Source organism: Nansenia antarctica (genome assembly GCF_963989245.1).
Source record: "Nansenia antarctica genome assembly, chromosome: 1".
Lineage (NCBI taxonomy): Eukaryota > Metazoa > Chordata > Actinopteri > Argentiniformes > Microstomatidae > Nansenia > Nansenia antarctica.
Genome location: NC_137674.1, coordinates 32,510,928 through 32,528,544, shown reverse-complemented (window position 1 = coordinate 32,528,544; position 17,617 = coordinate 32,510,928). Strand labels below are relative to the sequence as shown.

Here is a 17,617-nt window from a genome sequence, read left to right as displayed (position 1 = left end):
TATGATGCAGGAGGGTATTAGGAACAATAAAAACTATGAAACATTACTATTGCAATTTCTCCTGGGTTGGGCCTTTTTTTGAGTTAGATTGACTGGACTATTAGCGGTTATTGCTGATGCGGTGTCTCATTTAACAATCAATTAACAATCAATTCATGTGATTCGGCTGTTGTGTCTCTAATGTTGTTGTTGTTGTTGTTGTTGTGGTTGGCTGTTGTTGTTGTTGTTGTGTCTTTAATGTTTTTGTTGTTGTTGTTGTGTCTTTAATGTTTTTGTTGTTGTCGACTGTTGTGTCTAATGTTGTTGTTGTTGTTGTTGTTGTTGTTGTCTAGCTAACTTGTGGCTAACAACGTCAAACACCATGGATATAACCAGGGGAGGTTTAGATGACATCTCCCGTCCCGCATCCAGAGAGCGCTCTCGTCCAGGCAGCCGTGTGTCAGTGTTCCTGCCTGAGGTTGGAACTGGGAGAGCTTGTCCGACCAGCCCACCAAGGTCCCTGGAGGTGCTCAGCAATGATGCCCCCGATATTCAGGTAATTTATGAATGCTTAAATGCACTGGATTAGGATAGCTGACCATACAAAATATAAGAGTCTGTCTACCACGAATGCATTGCTTTTGAAGTCATTATGAAAGGTGTAAAGGGAGACACATTTAAAGCAAACGACTCTCCCTATAGGATCAGAGCTACTCAGAAGAAAACCTCAACAATTCTCCAGAAGGAAGTCTGCCTTTTGATAAAGGTTAGTTTGCCTCTACCATAAGTGCACCACCACAGTGGTAAAGAACGAGAACAATCATCATCAGGATGTCTTCATAGGCCGATGTCTCGAAATACAGAGAGTGGACAGATCAGATCAACGACCTGTGTTTGTTTGTGCTTCTTCTTCCCGTCCTTTGCAGATTTATCTGACGAGGAGAATGAAGATCCACAACTCCAGAAGGCCATCATGAAAATGAGAAGACTCGACAAAGTTCTGGCTTCAAGGATCTCGGACGAAAAAGAGGTCAAGAGGAGAGGGAAGGAGCTGCATCAGAAACTATGGCAAGAACTACTGGTAAGAAAAGGGATACAAATGCACATAGACTACTATTCATATTCTCTTTTGAAAAAATTAAGAAATCATAGGCCAGTACATGAGTTGGTGTATTTATGTTCAAAATAAAATCCTAGCAGCCAAGATTACAGTGGATTGTGCCAAGTTTCCAAATGAGGCTGTGTAAAAATGTCCACGGGGGAAATCACACACTGCTTCTGTTCACACTGAATATGCTTACTATTTTAATTTATTTATCAAAGCCAGCCAGCATAGATATACACCCTTGCTCTTGAAGAAGACATCTGTCGAATCGTTGAGTGGTTCTGTGGTGGCTTTGATAAATAAATACAAACATTGGGCATATTGCTCTGCTATCCTGCGTGTGTCCTTTCTCCTGTGATGTATCTATGTCAATTCCTCTGCAGCAGATACTGCCGAAAAGATCTTCAGAAGGTTCAGATGAAGCTGAAAATACAAGGAGGTTTTTGGCCCTGACTCCCGCCAATTGTAAGTGGATAGGCTTGCTAAATATTTCATGATTTTTAGAAAGAGAAACTAGCAGTAATAGAATGTTATTTTGATGTGTGTGTGAGTGGACTTGTGACTCTTGATTTTCTTTCAACCAACCAAGCGCAAGCATCCTTTGAGGAGGCTGACTTTGTTCCTGTGTTTGGGACTCAAGTACCTGACGAAGAGTATGAGACAGAGAACAAACTGGAGGAGGAAGGTACGGTTGTAATATCCTAGAGCGTAAGAGTAACAAGGCTGTCTCATGTCTCGATAATCTCACTCATCAGTCGTTATTGTTTACGTTATGCCAAGATGACAGGACTGAGAGAAGACTTTGAATTACCCTCCAAAAATGCAATTTTCTACTTTATCTCTTTTGTGCTGCCTGGTTAGAGCACTAGTAGGTGAATCAATCTATGAAAAAAAAGCACTTAACCCCAAAAAAATTGATACAAAAGGTTTTTCGATGGATTCCGATAGTATTGGGCGTGCTAAATAACATACTAAAAGTCGACCAAAATCGACCCCCCCGAAAGCCGCCATTTCCAAGATGGCGTCCCAGATGGCGGTGGAGATATTAAAATGGCTATATCTCAAATTGAGAATATGGTGCAAAGGATTTCTCAACTGATTCTGGTACCTCTGGGCATGTTCACTAACATACTAAAAATCTAGGAAAATACACCTTCCAGAATACAGCCATAGACAGAATACAGCCATAGACAGAATACAGCCATAGACAGAATACGGCCATAGAAAGAATACGGCCATAGACAGAATACAATTCTGTTAAAATATATACACTGTATAGACCTTCACCTACAGCTGGGGCAGTGGGACTATAGATAGAGTACTAAGTACTAAGACAACGAAACGCAGTTCGGCATCTAACCAGATGTGCAACATAGGCGTCGTTTTGGTATGGCAAGGTATGGCACTCGCCATCAAATATTATATTATATATTATAAAATATGAACTATTAAATATAAAAATATTAATAATACGTATAGGCCTACAGCATAGAGAGAGGGAGAGAGCGAGAGAGAGAGAGGGAGAGAGTGAGAGAGAGAGAGAGAGAGAGGGAGAGAGAGAGGGAGAGAGAGAGAGAGGGAGAGAGAGAGAAAGAGAGAGAGTGTTGTATATATATAGAGATATTGTATGTATATCTAACAATGCCAATGGCGGTCTCCCAGCAGGGCCCTCTGATGACCTACGCAGGTTGGATGTTGGGCGGGGGGATGTCTGTGGTGTTGTAGAAGGAGCTGTAGTTGGCGTAGTACTCATTCAGCTCCAACATCATGCACAAAATGATCGGACAGCCGGCATTCACATTTTCATTTAGTAGAAAGGATAAAGCCATAACCCTTGGACAAAAATCGTCTATCAAGGTTGCTCCTGATCGAATCATTGATTCTGCACTTCTTTTTCAACGTTTCCTTATTGTCTCCCAAACTGGAGAGCTGTCATTGGAGGAGGTTATGCGTTACGAACTCAGTCCTTTCCCTCCTGCCCTCTTTGAAGCCGGAAACGTCTTCCGCAAAGCTGATAAACCACAACTAGCGCACGCGATCTGTGATCATGCAAGTGATGCAATCCTAGATTCTGTACCAGAAACCGAGCATTATGTTCTTGATTCACTCCTTCACCGAATACAATGGAAGCACGGACAAAGCTATGGTAAAATTGCACAGTCATATGCAGACTTCACCATCCAACATTATGGCTCAGCTACAACCATTGTGTTTGATGGCTATCAGGATGGGCCATCCATTAAAGACAACACACATCAAAGAAGAGGAAACAATATTCATCCCATTGTCAACTTCACTGCTGAGACAGAGTTCTCAGGTAAGAAGGAGGAGTTCCTGTCAAGAGATCTGAATAAACAGAAACTGATCCACATGATAAGTGATGAACTGAAAGAACGAGATTGCACTGTGGTCAATTCACTTGGAGATGCTGATGTAGACATAGTAAGGGCCGCAGTGGGATCATCTCTTCTTCACACCACGACGCTGATTGGAGAAGATACTGATCACCTCGTCTTACTTCTTTACTATGCACAGAGAGATAGCAAGGGCCTTTATTTCAGATCAGACAAGTCGAAAGCTGATGGCAGTTTTAAAGTGTACGCCATAAACCATTTGAAAGAAGTACTCGGACAGGATGTGTGTTCTCAGTTGCTGTTCATCCATGCTGTGACTGGCTGTGACACAACTTCCCGGATCTTCGGAGTTGGCAAAAAGACAGCATTCCAAAAACTTGTAAAAGGGGATCCTGTCCTTCAGGCTTGTGCCAATGCATTCACTGTACCAAACCAGACAACAGATGTGATCGATGACCTTGGGTGCCAAGCAATGGCTGTCTTTTTTGGTGGAAAGTGCACAGATTCGCTTGCAAAAATGAGATATAACATTTTCAGCAAGAAGGTTGTCTCAGCTTCATCAACGGTAACGCCTGAACGTCTACCACCAACTGAATCTGCTACCAATTTCCACTGTCGTAGAGCATACTACCAGGTCATGGTCTGGATGGGAACAGATGATGGTATAGATGCTCTAGACTGGGGCTGGAACCTGCAGGACAATAGATTTGTCCCATTCATGTCAACAATGAATGCTGCTCCAGACAGTCTCTTGAAGGTCATTCATTGTAACTGTACCACTGCCTGCAAGACACTTCGCTGCTCATGCAGAAAATATGGACTACCTTGTACTACTGTCTGTGGACCATGTCAACTTCATGAATGTGACAATCCACATAACAAGTTTCTCCCAGAGGATCCTGAAGATGATGATGAGTAGGCCTAAAGACCACAATAAGTGGGTCATTTATTTTGTGTTCAACACCAAAGCCAGCTTTCTAGGTTGAATATAATAACCAATTTTAATTTTAGCCAAAATAAGCTACAGGCAGCCATTTTGATGATGCAAATGATGCATTCCTAGCAGATATATTTAGCTAGATATTTTGCTCGTTATTAATGTATAGAGGTGCCAGAATCAGTTTATAAATCCTTTAGAATTTTTTCCCATTTGAGATACAGGCATTCTATGCTCCCAGTCGTCATTTTGGACACCATTTTGAAAATTAAGCCTCTTCGGAAGGTGTATTTCCCTAAAACTTTAGTATGTTCCTAAGTATGTCTAGGGGTACTTGGGGTACCAGAATCAAATGACAAAATCATTTATATAATTTTTCTATTGACATATATATAGCCATTTTAAGCTTGGCCAGCCGCAATTTTGGACGCCATCTTGAAAATGAAGCCTTTCTGGAAGGTGTATTTTCCTAGATTTTTAGTATGTTAGTGAGCATGCCCAGATGTACCAGAATCAGTTAAGAAATCCTTTGCACCATTTTCTTAATTTGAGATATAGCCATTTTAATCGCCCCGGCGCCATCTGGGACGCCATCTTGGAAATGACGGCTTTCTGAGGGGTCGATTTTGGTCGACTTTTAGTATGTTATTTAGCACGCCCAATACTACCAGAATCCATTGAAAAACCTTTTGTATCAATTTTTTTGGGGTTAAACCATATATTGACTCGCCTATAGATGAGACGATGAATCAGATGTATCTGTGTGTGACCCACTGAAAATCTGTTGTATGTATTCCCTCCACTAGATGGCGATATAACCCCAGGAAACAATATAACTGCTTTTGCGCTTCGTCCGTTCGGCCTTTCAGTCTTTCCTTGTTTTTTGGTTGTACAGAACTTTTATTTCTGGGTTTAACATACAGGTTTCCTACCAGACTGTTCACATACACCTCCCAGTTTGCTTGTGTTTGATAGACCTCATGAAATGACACTCAATGTGTCTGCAAACCTTCACTTAGTTTCTAGTTTTTGACCCATAATGAGTATTGCATTCAATTACACATTTGCAATAATGTAAAAACCTTGGGGTGTTGACACGGCAGAGTCTGTTGAAGCGGGTCAAGAGGAGAGGAGTTCATACCAGACAGAAGGCAGCCAGTGTCAAGTTCCCAGGGGCAAGAAGAAACAAGACTTTGTGAAGAAAAACATTGAGGTATGTCAAAGTTCACCTCAGGCCAAGTCTAGTGTCAGACTGTTTCACATGACTCATCTGTTTGTATCTCCAATTCTTGGGGAAAAATATTTACCCTTAGTATCAACCCAGAGAAATACTGTTGGGTCTGATTGAATAGAACTGTGATCTGATCTGCTCTACGACGGTGTCTTCTTGTCACGACCGTGTGAAACGTTGACAGTTGGCGAGTGGCGCAGGGGGCCATGTGCAGATGACCCAAGAGGAGAGGGATCGTCTGGCAGAGCTGCTCAGAGACGTGGAGGAGGAGGGAGAGGACAAGGCAGGGAAGGCAGACTGGGAGGTAGGCGGACATCCAGCCCCGATGGAGAAGGCCTCTCACGTCTTCAAGTGCTTACCGTAAACTTGTTGATCTAGGGAGCAGCATGTGAGCAGGTGTTCTGTCCATGCTCTCTCCCTACAGCCCCCGCCCGCCCCCGCCCGCCTGCACGCCCGCACATACGCACACACACACACACACACACACACACACACACACACACACACAATTGACTCATTAGGATCTCAAACTACTGATTAAAAGTATTCATCATTACATTACATCATGACATAATTATTTAAATGTTTATCCCCGCGTGCATCATTTAGAATGCAGAGCGGCATGTCGGCATTATGGCTGTCCCTCTGATTATATCATGAGTTCCCAGATGTCGTTGGAAGTGGTCTAACCTTTATTTGCCAATTTTAGTTAGTAAACATTTACGAGAACTTATAACTCACTTGGATTCTGACCTACGGTACAGATGTTGTAATGTAGGTCAGATAATCTGTCATGTTTTGATGACCACTTGGTGTAGAAGACATCCTCTGGGTGACGGCTTTTGACTCCATAAAGCTGCTAATTACCAGATAGATACTATAAAGTGTCCTCCGCAAATCGCAAGGAGGCCGACATTTTGGACATTTAGCAGACGCCTTTATCCAAAGCGACTTAAGTAAGTGAATCGCCTATCCATCAGTCATCGCAAGAAAACGTTAATCTCTGCTCGGGCCAGGGGCATTATCTTGTATTATATTGTCAGTCATAATGCTAGAAGAAGGAAGATTTAATCTACAGTAGAGAATATATCACTACTTATGGTCCTACCTGGAGTTTGGTGCATCATTGGGGGTCATCCCTATGTTCCCACAACCCAATGGTCCCACATTTCTAATATTTCATAGGTGTCAGTGTTAGGGTTAGGACTAGGGTTAGGGTTAGGAATAGGGTTATGGTTAGGGTCAGTGTTAGGGTTAGGAATAGGTTTAGGGCTATGGCTAGGGTTAGGGTTAGGGTTATATTATGTTTGTGTTGTGCTAATAAATGTAGATCCACACAGGTATACAAACTGAGCTCCGTTTACTGCCATGTGCCATTCATTCTGACAACACACACACACCGTCGTAAAGCTCTAACAGACGTACGTAACGTGACGTTGTAAAGGGCAACAAAGTGCTGCAAAGACAATGACACTGTCGTACATAACATTTCCCCCCCCTTTCCAAAACTCAAACAACTAAAGTAACAGTCAAACAGGAGTAGGGCCTGAAGGCCTATGTGTGAAATTTAGTGACATAGTCCTGGAGGTGTGCAGGGCGAGCCCGTTCCCGCTGTGGCCTATCGACCTCCCCCCTGGGCTGTGACCCTGCGAGGAAGCCAGGGTTAGGTGGAGGAGGGTGAGGAAGAGGAACAGCAGGTAGAGGCTGAGCGGGTGGAGGCCACATAGGCAGTGGCTGCGGCGGAGCCTGGGGCGGCCTAGCTGCCCTTAGCAGTACAGGACTCGAGGCCTTTGAGACAGTTCTATCTGTCTCTGCTGCACCGGCTGCTGGCAGCAGTGTGGCCATGGCAGGCCCAGGAGGACCAGGCACCCTCCGCAGTCGGCTGGCGTGCCAGCGGGATCCGTCGCTCAGCAGGAACGTGGCTGGCCCCAGCTGACGTGTCACCTGAAGGGGCTGAGACCAGAAAGATGCCATCTTGTTATGTCGCTGGGGCCTACGGGCCCGAACCCAGTCGGACACCTTGATGGTGGTGGTCTTTACTCCACGTTTCTTGTCGAAGCGTCACTTCATCTCCCCCTGATGTGTGGCCACTGCTGCTTGAGCAGCATCTCGGGTGCTGCCTGCTGCAGGTGTCACTGCATCCCGGGACCTGAGTCTGTTCAGTGGCAAGTCCATCTCACGGCCAAGCATGAGGGATGCTGGAGAGGTCTGCATTGTTGCATGCTGACTAGCTCTGTAGTGCAACAGTGTTTGGTTGAGTGCGGCCTGGAATGTGCACCCCTGGAACAGATGTGCTCGGATCCCATTTTTAAGGCTTTGGTTGAAACGTTCCACCCCCCCGTTGGCCTGAGGGTGGAAGTATGCCGTGCGGATGTGCTTGATCCCCTTGGTGCGGAGGAAGTCCGAGAACTCTGCTGAGATGAACTGGGGCCCATTATCTGTGGTGATGGTGAGTGGCAGACCCCATCTAGCAAACAGGCCATCCAGGATGTCAATAATGGTCCGTGTTGTGACCGTTCCTGCTGGGACCACTTCAGGCCATTTGGAGTGGAGGTCGTATGCCACCACCAGAAAGCGTTGGTGGTGCGGGACCCCTCGGCCATGGATCTCTCCACAGATATCAAGCTGGAGATGCCCCATGGGCGGGGCGGCCACGGGGTAGGCTGCCGGGGTGTTGAGGCTGGCAACCCACTTTTCCCGCTGAGCAGACATGGTGCACAGTCCTTGACCATTGTTTCGATGTCACGGTCGATGCCTGGCCACCACACCAGGTCGCGGCATCGTTGCTTGACCCTCACTATGCCCAAATGACCTTCGTGCGCCATGGACATGACACGCGCACGCAGGCCACTTGGGATCACAGTGCAGAGGCCCCTGGAGACACAGACGTCCCCCCAGCATGAGAGTTCGTGCCGTACTCTAGCGAACGGGGCCAGATCCTCCGGCACCCGTGATGGCCATCCGGTGCGTATGTAGGTGCGCAGGGTGGATAGCAAAGGGTCCTGTTCCGATTCCCGCTGCAGCTCCTCTAGTGACACTGCCGTCTGCAGGGGCCCATGCAACATCTGGATGAGCTCTGGCTCTGTGTCGTCATCCGGAGAGACAGTTGGGGTGGGGGCCTCGATAGACCGAGAGAGGAGGTCGGCCACTACGTTGTCCCTCCCCGGGGTGAACCTGAGCTGGTAGTCATACTGCCTGAGCCGTTCCCCCCACCTGTGCAAACGGAGAGGCCTGTGCCCACTGCCTGAGGCTGACAGCAGTGTGGTCAGGGCCTGGTGGTCTGTACGGAGGGTGAACCGCCGGCCGTATAGATAGAGGTGCCACCTCTCACATGCCCAGACACAGGCTAGAGCTTCGCGTTCGCCGACTGAATACCTCTGTTCGGTGGGGCTAAGAGCCCTGGAGGCAAAGGCAACTGGCCGCTCGACGCCGTCCTGAACCTGTGAGAGCACGGCACCCACCGCCCCGGCTGAGGCGTCACAGGTGACGAGGGTAGGGCTGGACGGGTCAAAGTGGGCCAGGATGGGGGTTGTGGTGAGCTGGATCTTCAGCGAGTGGAACGCCCTTGAGCATGCTGCAGTCCACTTCCATGGCTCCTCTTTCTTGAGCAGTTGGCGAAGGGGAGCTGTGGTCTGAGAGTAGTGGGGCAGGAACCGTAGGTAATAAGCTGTCATGCCCAGGAATGAGGCTACTTGGGAAGCAGAGGTGGGCTCCGGAATCCGGTGTATGGCGTCGACATTGGACAGGAGAGGTGTGATGCCCTTTGCTGTGAGGCGAAACCCCACAAAGTCGATGGCGGTAGCGGCGAAGGAGCATTTCTCTGTGTTCAGGGTCAGATTATTGTCCAGGAGGGCTGCAAACACCCTGTGAAGCCGCTCGTTGTGTGTTGGCACATCTGGGGCATGGACCACGATGTCATCCAAGAACACCGCGACCCCAGGGATACCAGCAAGGATGGTGGTCATGACCTTCTGGAAGCAGCTGGGGGCGGAGCTAAGCCCGAAAGGCATTCGGGTGTACCGGAAGACCCCAGCGTGCGATACAAAGGTTGTCAAGTCTCTGCTGGCTGGGTGGAGGGGAACCTGGAGATAGCCCTGGCGCAGGTCGAGCTTTGTGAAAACCGTGGAGCCGTAGAAGTGGGTGGTCAGCTCCTCTGAGGTAGGCAAGGGATATTTATCTGGAATCACCGCCTTGTTGACAGACCGCAGGTCCACACAGACTCTCAACCCCCCTGACTTTTTCTTAGCGATGACCAGGTTTGAAATCCAGGGGGCGGCGTTGACCGGCTCGATGATGCCTGCCTGCAGCAGCATGTTGAGTTCCTTTGTGACATCATCCCTCAGAGCGAGAGGGATCCGGCGCAGGGGCTGCATGACTGGTGACACCTCTGTGTTCACCAAGGGTCTGTGTGTGAAGGCTGTGAGGCAACCCAGTCCATCGAACAGCGCTGGCCATTTCTGCTCCCAGGTGGAGGTGACATGTTGAATGGCTGACCCACTGTCGTCATGCAGTGTGAATCCCAGGCCCGTGAACAGGTCGAGGCCCAGCAGATTGGCACCCCGCTTAGCGATGTGGAATGGGAATGCAGACATGTGCTTAGATCCATAGTGCACTGGTACCTGAAGGATGCCCACAATCTCTATCTTAGAGCTATCATATCCGCACAGAGGAGTGGAGGGCTGCTGCAATGGCAGGTGGGCAAAGAATTTGTTGTAGGTGCTGAGATTGAGAAGAGACGCAGCCGCGCCTGTATCCAGTAACAAGGGAAGGCTGACCTCACCCAGCTGCACTGTGCATGTTTTAAAGCTCACATGGTTTGTAGACACAGTTCTAATTTCAGTATGGTCGCTGCGAGTTGAGCGGGGTCTGGACTGTGGGGGATGAGCCGCAGGAGCAGACCTGCACACTTTAGCAAAATGGTTGGGCTTCAAACAGTTCCTGCATGTCTGCCCTCGAGCTGGGCAGTTAGGAGCCCGTGCATTGTGTGAGCTAGCCCCACAGTTATTACAGCTATCAGAGCTACGTGTGTTCCCCTGTCTGCGAGCTTGCTGCACTGGGAACCACGCATCTGTGTCCTCTTGGCTGTCCTGGTAGGCAGGCTGAAGCTGTTGCGTGAGTGAGGCCGTGGAGGCGGAGTCGGAGCGTGAGCTGGCAGTCAGCATGCTAGTACACTGTAACGCTGATTCTACCTGCATGGCTTTAGCTAGAGCATCATCTAGTGTTAGCTTAGCTCATCTGGCTCCAAAAGTAATTTCTCCCTGATTTTCTCACACAATGTCCCTTCAATAAGCTGATCCTGTACGATTTGATCGTGAATCACCCCGTAGTTGCATTTTCGCGCCAGATCCCTGAGATCGGTCACGTAGCTCAGAACAGACTCACCGGGGCGTTGAAGCCGTTTTCGTAGCTTGTACCGCCGGAGAAGCACCCGTTGTTTGCCGGCAAAGTGATTAGTGAGGAGAGCGACAGCTTCCTCGTAGGTCTCAGCGCAGCCGAGGGCTCGGAATATCCTCTGACCCTCCGTACCGAGACAGTGACGGAGCAGCGCCATTTTCCGCTTGTTGGAAAGTTCTGTGAAGTCCAAGCTAGGTAGACAGTAAAGTCATCCAGCCATCCTACCCACGGAATAGGAGGCTCGCCGGGCAGAGACAAGAAAGGTGCCGGTGGTGGCAAAGTAAATTCAGCCATCTTCGTCGCCAATATTATGTTTGTGTTGTGCTAATAAATGTAGATCCACACAGGTATACAAACTGAGCTCCGTTTACTGCCATGTGCCATTCATTCTGACAACACACACACACACCGCCGTAAAGCTCTAACAGACGTACGTAACGTGACGTCGTAAAGGGCAACAAAGTGCTGCAAAGACAATGACACTGTCGTACATAACAGGTTAGTTAGATTACTTAATGTGGGAACATTGGGTTGTGGGAACATAGACACGCTCCACATCATTGAGGAATCAGTATTAAGAGAAAACGTAGGCCTACGCTGAGTGTGTCCTTACGAAGGAGAGTGTCAGCCAGGTGCATTTGAGAAGCCTCATGTATTTCTTTGATGATTAATCTGATAGCCTACTCTGCCACCTGGAATATGCAGTGTGCCACGCACACACACACACACACACACCGTACCGTACCAACTTAATTTTCAGGTGCACATTTTCCTCCTAATGGCTTCTTTGGCAGCTGTTAAGTGCAGAGCTGAGTTTGTGGTCAGATGTGATGAACCGTGCTTGGCAGTGTTGACGAGAGGACCTAGACTAGCACTTACCTCTCACACACGGTACCATTTAGTCTGACCCGGCGCTGCCATGCGTCCCTGAAGACCTCTCGCCAAGTTTTATTTTTTTTATTTTTTTTATTTTTTTTAAGTCTGGCTGCCGTATTTATGATATTTTCCTTGACTTTAGAACAATGGTGCGGGGTAATTGTGCTGCGGATATCAAAACCGAAACCGAGGGGTGCACAGATGTTTAGGGGATTTTTTTATCGGTTCGACAAGGACTTCCTGTTATTGTAAAGAGGCTGTGCGGTGCTGTTCTGATTGGCTGTGTTGGACAGGGAGACCGTCTTTATGGCAACTGTCACAGCGAGGAGAGAGGCTATGGTGGACGGACGGCAGGGGGGGGGACATGCAGACAGGAAACTTGGCAGGGTTCGGCAGAACTCCTAATCAACCACAGGCCACACTGCGGACTCTCTGCTCTACTGATACATGTTTATGATGCTCCGTTACTAATACGATCCTCAGCTTCATAATGCGCTGCTGGTCACCCGGGGTGAAACATATGGCGTCAGAGAGAGAAAGAGAGAGTGCTGGTTTTTAAAACGCTGCCTCTCTCGATAAACACAGCCACAGGCCCCGGCAATGTAGGACACAGGACACCATTTTCCTCAACTTTTAGGCAATTTTTTCCATTCAAGGTCACATGGTTCCTCATACATTGATGAAGGGTGCTGAAGAACTGAAGAACTTATGCTGCATGAATCACAACAGTCTAGATAAGTTGAACGCTGCCTTCAGCACCCTGGATAGCTCATTGTTTTCAAGAGTTTCATCCGAGATCAATGCTGTTGTGTTTCACTTCCTGGTCTCAGCTGATTGGTCTGTCAGTGTGTCAAGTGTATACTGTACATGCCCAGCAATTAGACTGTCCCCTTTTTAATGGCAGTGTTCACAAACTACTCAGGCTGAATCATCATTTTTTATGGTCTATGTATCATTATCGTATTGTATCGATGGCCTAATGAATATGCACTAGCCTTTTCTTCAGATTGGGGTTTTTCACTTTTCGTTCCAGAGGCAAATGTGGCTGTTAGTCAACACCAAGGTTGTTTTCTACATTTTGCCTCTTAACTGGATCTGAACAGACTTCCTGTTTCTCCCTGTATAGGCCAACGTTGCTCACAGATGCCCAAAGGACCAACAGAATCAGGTTACCATGGTTAGACTCAAAACCCTCCCTTTGTTGTTTCGTAGTTATTCAGGCTAGACTTTGATCTTATTATCCTTCCTGCAAATAAATGGTTGGGGGGTAAACTGTTGATCTAAGGGATTCATTGAAATGGTACAAGAAAGTGCATTTGGGATGCATAGGACAAGTCTAACCACTACCACTAAACGATGATGTGCCAAGCCAATCAGAATCAAGTTTATTGTTTCATCCCATTATACAAGTATAAGAGAGTCCAATTCTTAGGTTTTGGTTCCTCGACATTGCAGCAGCAATAAAAACAGTAAGGTAATATAATAACAGGAGTAATAAACATAATAGGAATGGAATGATATACAGATATATACAGTGGCATTTACAGATGGATTATGATGTGTAGGTATACATAAGGATGAAGTGGGTGACAGATATGAACGGTATTCACAGGTGGATTATGTGTGTGTGTGTGTGTGTAGCTAAACTGAATCCAAATGAATGGCTTGCTACAGTAGATACTACCTACTACAGTAGCTCTACTGATAAATAATAGTCTACTCATCTTCATATGGGTAATTTTGAAGTCCAGGATTCGTGCTCTGGTCCACACCTCTATCATATTGTGAATCATTTACCATTTACTGTTACATTACTGTTACATTGATTCTCCTGCTCTCTGTGATTTCTGGTGGGCTGAGGAGCTCACAGCTTAGGAGGGTTTGGCTCTCTCCGAGGGCCCGTGAGCTGCGGAGGCCTCAAGGCTTAGCACCAGGGCCGTTGTACAACTCTTACCTCACCCCTGAGCTCATCACCCACCCACCCTGCTGTTTCATATGATATAATCTGGGTCTTAACAGGACAGTCCCTCAGTGTGAGTCAGAAGCCATTGTTAAATATTTGGCATTTTGGTTGGAGAATACTTGGCAAGCGTTGTGGAGCAGTGTGATCAGCACGATGTCCTCTTTCCAAAAATATGTAAACGCCGGCTGGAGGAGAGAGGGTTGGATCGAAGATCAGGCTGCCTTTCTTTTAAAGAGAATGCGACAGCTTGTGACAGTATTTGGGAGGTTAGTTTTATTTAGTATTTTGGATAATAATGATAATAATAATCCGGGGGAAAAGATTTGTCCTTAATTCATGTCACATTTTGAATGAATACAAGCTGTTTAGGCCCTCATAGTCATATCGAATTATGCTGCTGAGAGTTGTTAGAGGAGAGGAGGGGAGACACTATTTGAGTTGTTAGAGGAGTTGTTAGAGGAGAGACTGTATTCATGACAGAATTGAGACTTTTAATCTCTGAAACTCCAAAATAGTGAAAATACCACCGCTCATCCGTAATCAGATTTAGCTGAGGTGCTGGAGCTGAAGAGTATCAAATGGGCTGAAAAGAAGCATCCGCACACTCAAAACTGCAAAAAATAAAATCTATTTATTTCACAAGCTTTCAGTCGTTCATAGACCTTCTTCAGGCACACTCTCAAACATACGTCTCTGCAACTCCCAAACTCAGCAGCAGAGAGCCCATCCTTAGCTCAAACACTTTCCTTTTGTTTGTCTCATGTGATGTTATCCCCCCGCAGGGAGACATGTGGGCGGTACCGGTACCACTGGGTGAGGGTTACACCCCGGAGCCGTCAGAACGCGACCAACTCATCCGCATCGACTCCAGGCTCCAGCTCCTCCTTCCTGTCCAAGACTTCCTGTCTGTGAGGAGCTCCTACCCTGACCGCAGTGTGCCTCAGGTGTGTACTAAAAACAGTTTGCTGCTGTCTAGAACATAATAGCTCTCTGTTCAGCTCACGGTCCCATTCATAACTCAAAACACCGTCCCGAGCTGTGGGTGAGTCAAGGTCGTTAAGGCGTATTACAAGGTCAACACAGTGGGACATCAACTGCAGGCATCTTGTAAATGTTTTGTTCATTAGACCTCAGGGGACCCACACCCCACCCCTCAACCCAAGGGGGAAAGTGTGATATTCTGTGAGCTTCGAGTTTCTAACTTTAGAACTACTGTAAGACTGAGTCATTCTTTCCACAAGATCCACGTCTTAAGGCAACATAATTGCATAGTTTGCCTCTTGTAAAATTCTCCTCAAAATAAAACGAGCATACATTATTTTGTCTGAGCTTTCAGCAAAGCAGTGGTTAAGAGGCGGAGCTAGGCTGAGGTTATGCACTTTTGATATTTCTTTTCTGATGTTTTTTTGTATGCGCCCCGTGAATTGGATAAACACATATGATGTGTACATTTAAATCTATGTAAGGCGTATAGTCTCTAATTTCCTTTTTAATTGTAATTTTAAGTGATAAACATTTATTTAGCACTTGAAAGAATTCATTCATCATTTCTTTTCTTTCCGTACAGTGTCCTTGAGTTTGTGAAAGGCGCTTTTAAGTAAAATCTATTATTATTAATAATGATACAACATTGAAGACAATTCAAGGTCTAGGCTTGGCAAGAGAGCGACAACAACAATCACTCAGGAGATTTCAAGACATAGAAAGGGAACATTGTGTTCATGGGATGCACCTGGTTATTTGTTTCCAGTATCTCCATGTGTCTTGATTGGACGTACTGTTCTCTGACTGTGTGGACATCTATCTGCTCATGTGGAATTTGGGACGTCAACTCTCAACTGCTTGTTGTTAAACATTTGCTTAAACTTCATTACCTTCAAAGTGAATTCTAATGAGAAAATAATAGTGATCATTAATTCAGAAAGCACAAGCGTTTGTGTGTCAAACAGCCTCAGTGCAGAATGTAAAGAGTTGAGTCACTGCAGCTACTGGCTGTTTCTCTGCTCTCATCTGTCAAACACTTCAATAGTGAAGAGCAATCGAGACAGTTTACAACATCAGTTCTAGTAACCCTTCAATAAGGGGACACTGCTTTGGGGTACCTGCTTGGGGTACCTTACCTAACACAGGACATTTACTGTCATTTAAAGTCTGTTATGTTGGCACCGGATTTACATTCAACCCTTTTTGTTGGGCTGCTCGTAGACGTGAGGTCAGCGACAACTATCTCAGTGCCTTATCGCCAAGGTTACAAGGCCAGATGGCACGCTCGTCAGCTCTGTCATCTGCTGCTGCACTGGGGGAGATGTTTTTTGACATCGTAAAAAACGGTTTGTTATGGATTTTTATGCACCTACGGCACCATTTCCTACTATCACTCTCTGGACCCCAACGTGGAAAAAGAATGGCCCTTGTAATCCCTCCATTGTAATGGCACGTTCGAGTTGTAGACCTATTTCGTAATATCCTGAGTATTTATAGTGTTGGAGAAGGCTGGTAGACATATTTATGTAAGGTTTCAGACGGTTGTCAGTCTTTCCCACCATAGATTTGCTCCACCCTTCAAATGATATTACTCTCAGAAATACATTGAAATTTTTGGCATTACAACAAATACATTTGTCTAAGTAAGTGAATCATCTATCCAATCCATCAGTCATCGTAAGAAAAAGTAATCTATGCTATGACCAGGGGCCATTGGCAGTTACAATGCTAGAAGAAGGAAGAATAACTTTTTGTTGGGTTATTTATTTATAGTAGGGAAACTGTACAGGGGGCTAGTGGGGATGAGGAGGTCACAGAATGTGGCAGCCTTACCAAGCCTAGGCCTGTGACACTGTGTGGTCAAAGTCACTGATGCAGTGTGATGCTGCACACTCACGTGCACTCTCATAAAGAGCTCTCTGTGTTTGAATGCCAGGTCCTAGGGGTCCACCGTCTTAAAGGCTCTGTGAAAACCGGCTATTTAATCTGTCCGTACCGTGCTTCGCATCTATCAGGACGAAATGGGCAGTTTTTTTTTCCATCCCTCGCTTAATCATAGTTCACAGTTGTGGCATAAAGGTAGACTTACACTCTCGATAAATCACGTTCAGAACTAGTCGTTTATTCCACTGTAGGGGCGGTAAATCCGAGGGTGGTCATAAAAGTAAATATGCTTTTGTTTTGTGATGGCCTTTCTTCTTGGCTGTAGCTTTGGGCAAGTTGGACTCCTAATTGAAACCGTTTGGGAGGACTGGAGTAACTTGTCCATCCATACCACCAAGTTACGGGAGGAAAGAAACATCTTTAGAACCGTCTCTCTCTCGCTCGCAGCGGACGAAACGAAGCATAATCGCTCTTTTTAAACAACACGAATATCACGTTAACCTTCGAACGACTTAAAACGTCTAACAGATTTGCCTTCTGGAATCATCTCATGTGAGTGTTTGCGACATTTTCAGATCGATGACCTGTTACATTTGACCTGGAAGAGAGACAGTTATTTCATTTCTCCGAAGGCCTCAGTGCGTACTTGGTCATAGGGGATCACGGCTCGAATCTGTGACTGTTTCGATTGGCTCCGTCATTCATCAGCAACAACGAGCAGCCAAAACGACGGGGTTGAATTTCCAGAGGAAGTGAAGACGTCCAACTTCAGCAACCTCGAATTCCAGTACATTTGTTTCAACAGGATGTTCCCTGGCGAAAGCCTTGGGTCCGTGAGGGTGGACTGACTCTCTAGAGACCGGCGGTACCCCCCCCCGCGGACCTAAAGCAGGGGAGAGTTAACCCCCCG

At 46.5% G+C, this 17,617-nt stretch overlaps 1 protein-coding gene across 1 annotated transcript in view; it reads left to right on the top strand.

Annotated features, from left to right (window-relative positions):
- Positions 1 to 361: 361 nt before the first annotated feature.
- Positions 362 to 17,617, top strand: part of fsip1 (fibrous sheath interacting protein 1) — a gene marked incomplete at both ends in the record, with an annotated part of 40,060 nt that continues 22,804 nt past the window's right edge. The window contains 8 exons of the mRNA XM_080550290.1: positions 362 to 535; positions 682 to 745; positions 906 to 1,060; positions 1,468 to 1,549; positions 1,674 to 1,769; positions 5,479 to 5,588; positions 5,791 to 5,910; positions 14,622 to 14,783. Coding sequence (XP_080406416.1) covers positions 362 to 535; positions 682 to 745; positions 906 to 1,060; positions 1,468 to 1,549; positions 1,674 to 1,769; positions 5,479 to 5,588; positions 5,791 to 5,910; positions 14,622 to 14,783 — 963 coding nt within the window. The remainder of the gene's footprint in view (positions 536 to 681; positions 746 to 905; positions 1,061 to 1,467; positions 1,550 to 1,673; positions 1,770 to 5,478; positions 5,589 to 5,790; positions 5,911 to 14,621; positions 14,784 to 17,617) is intronic.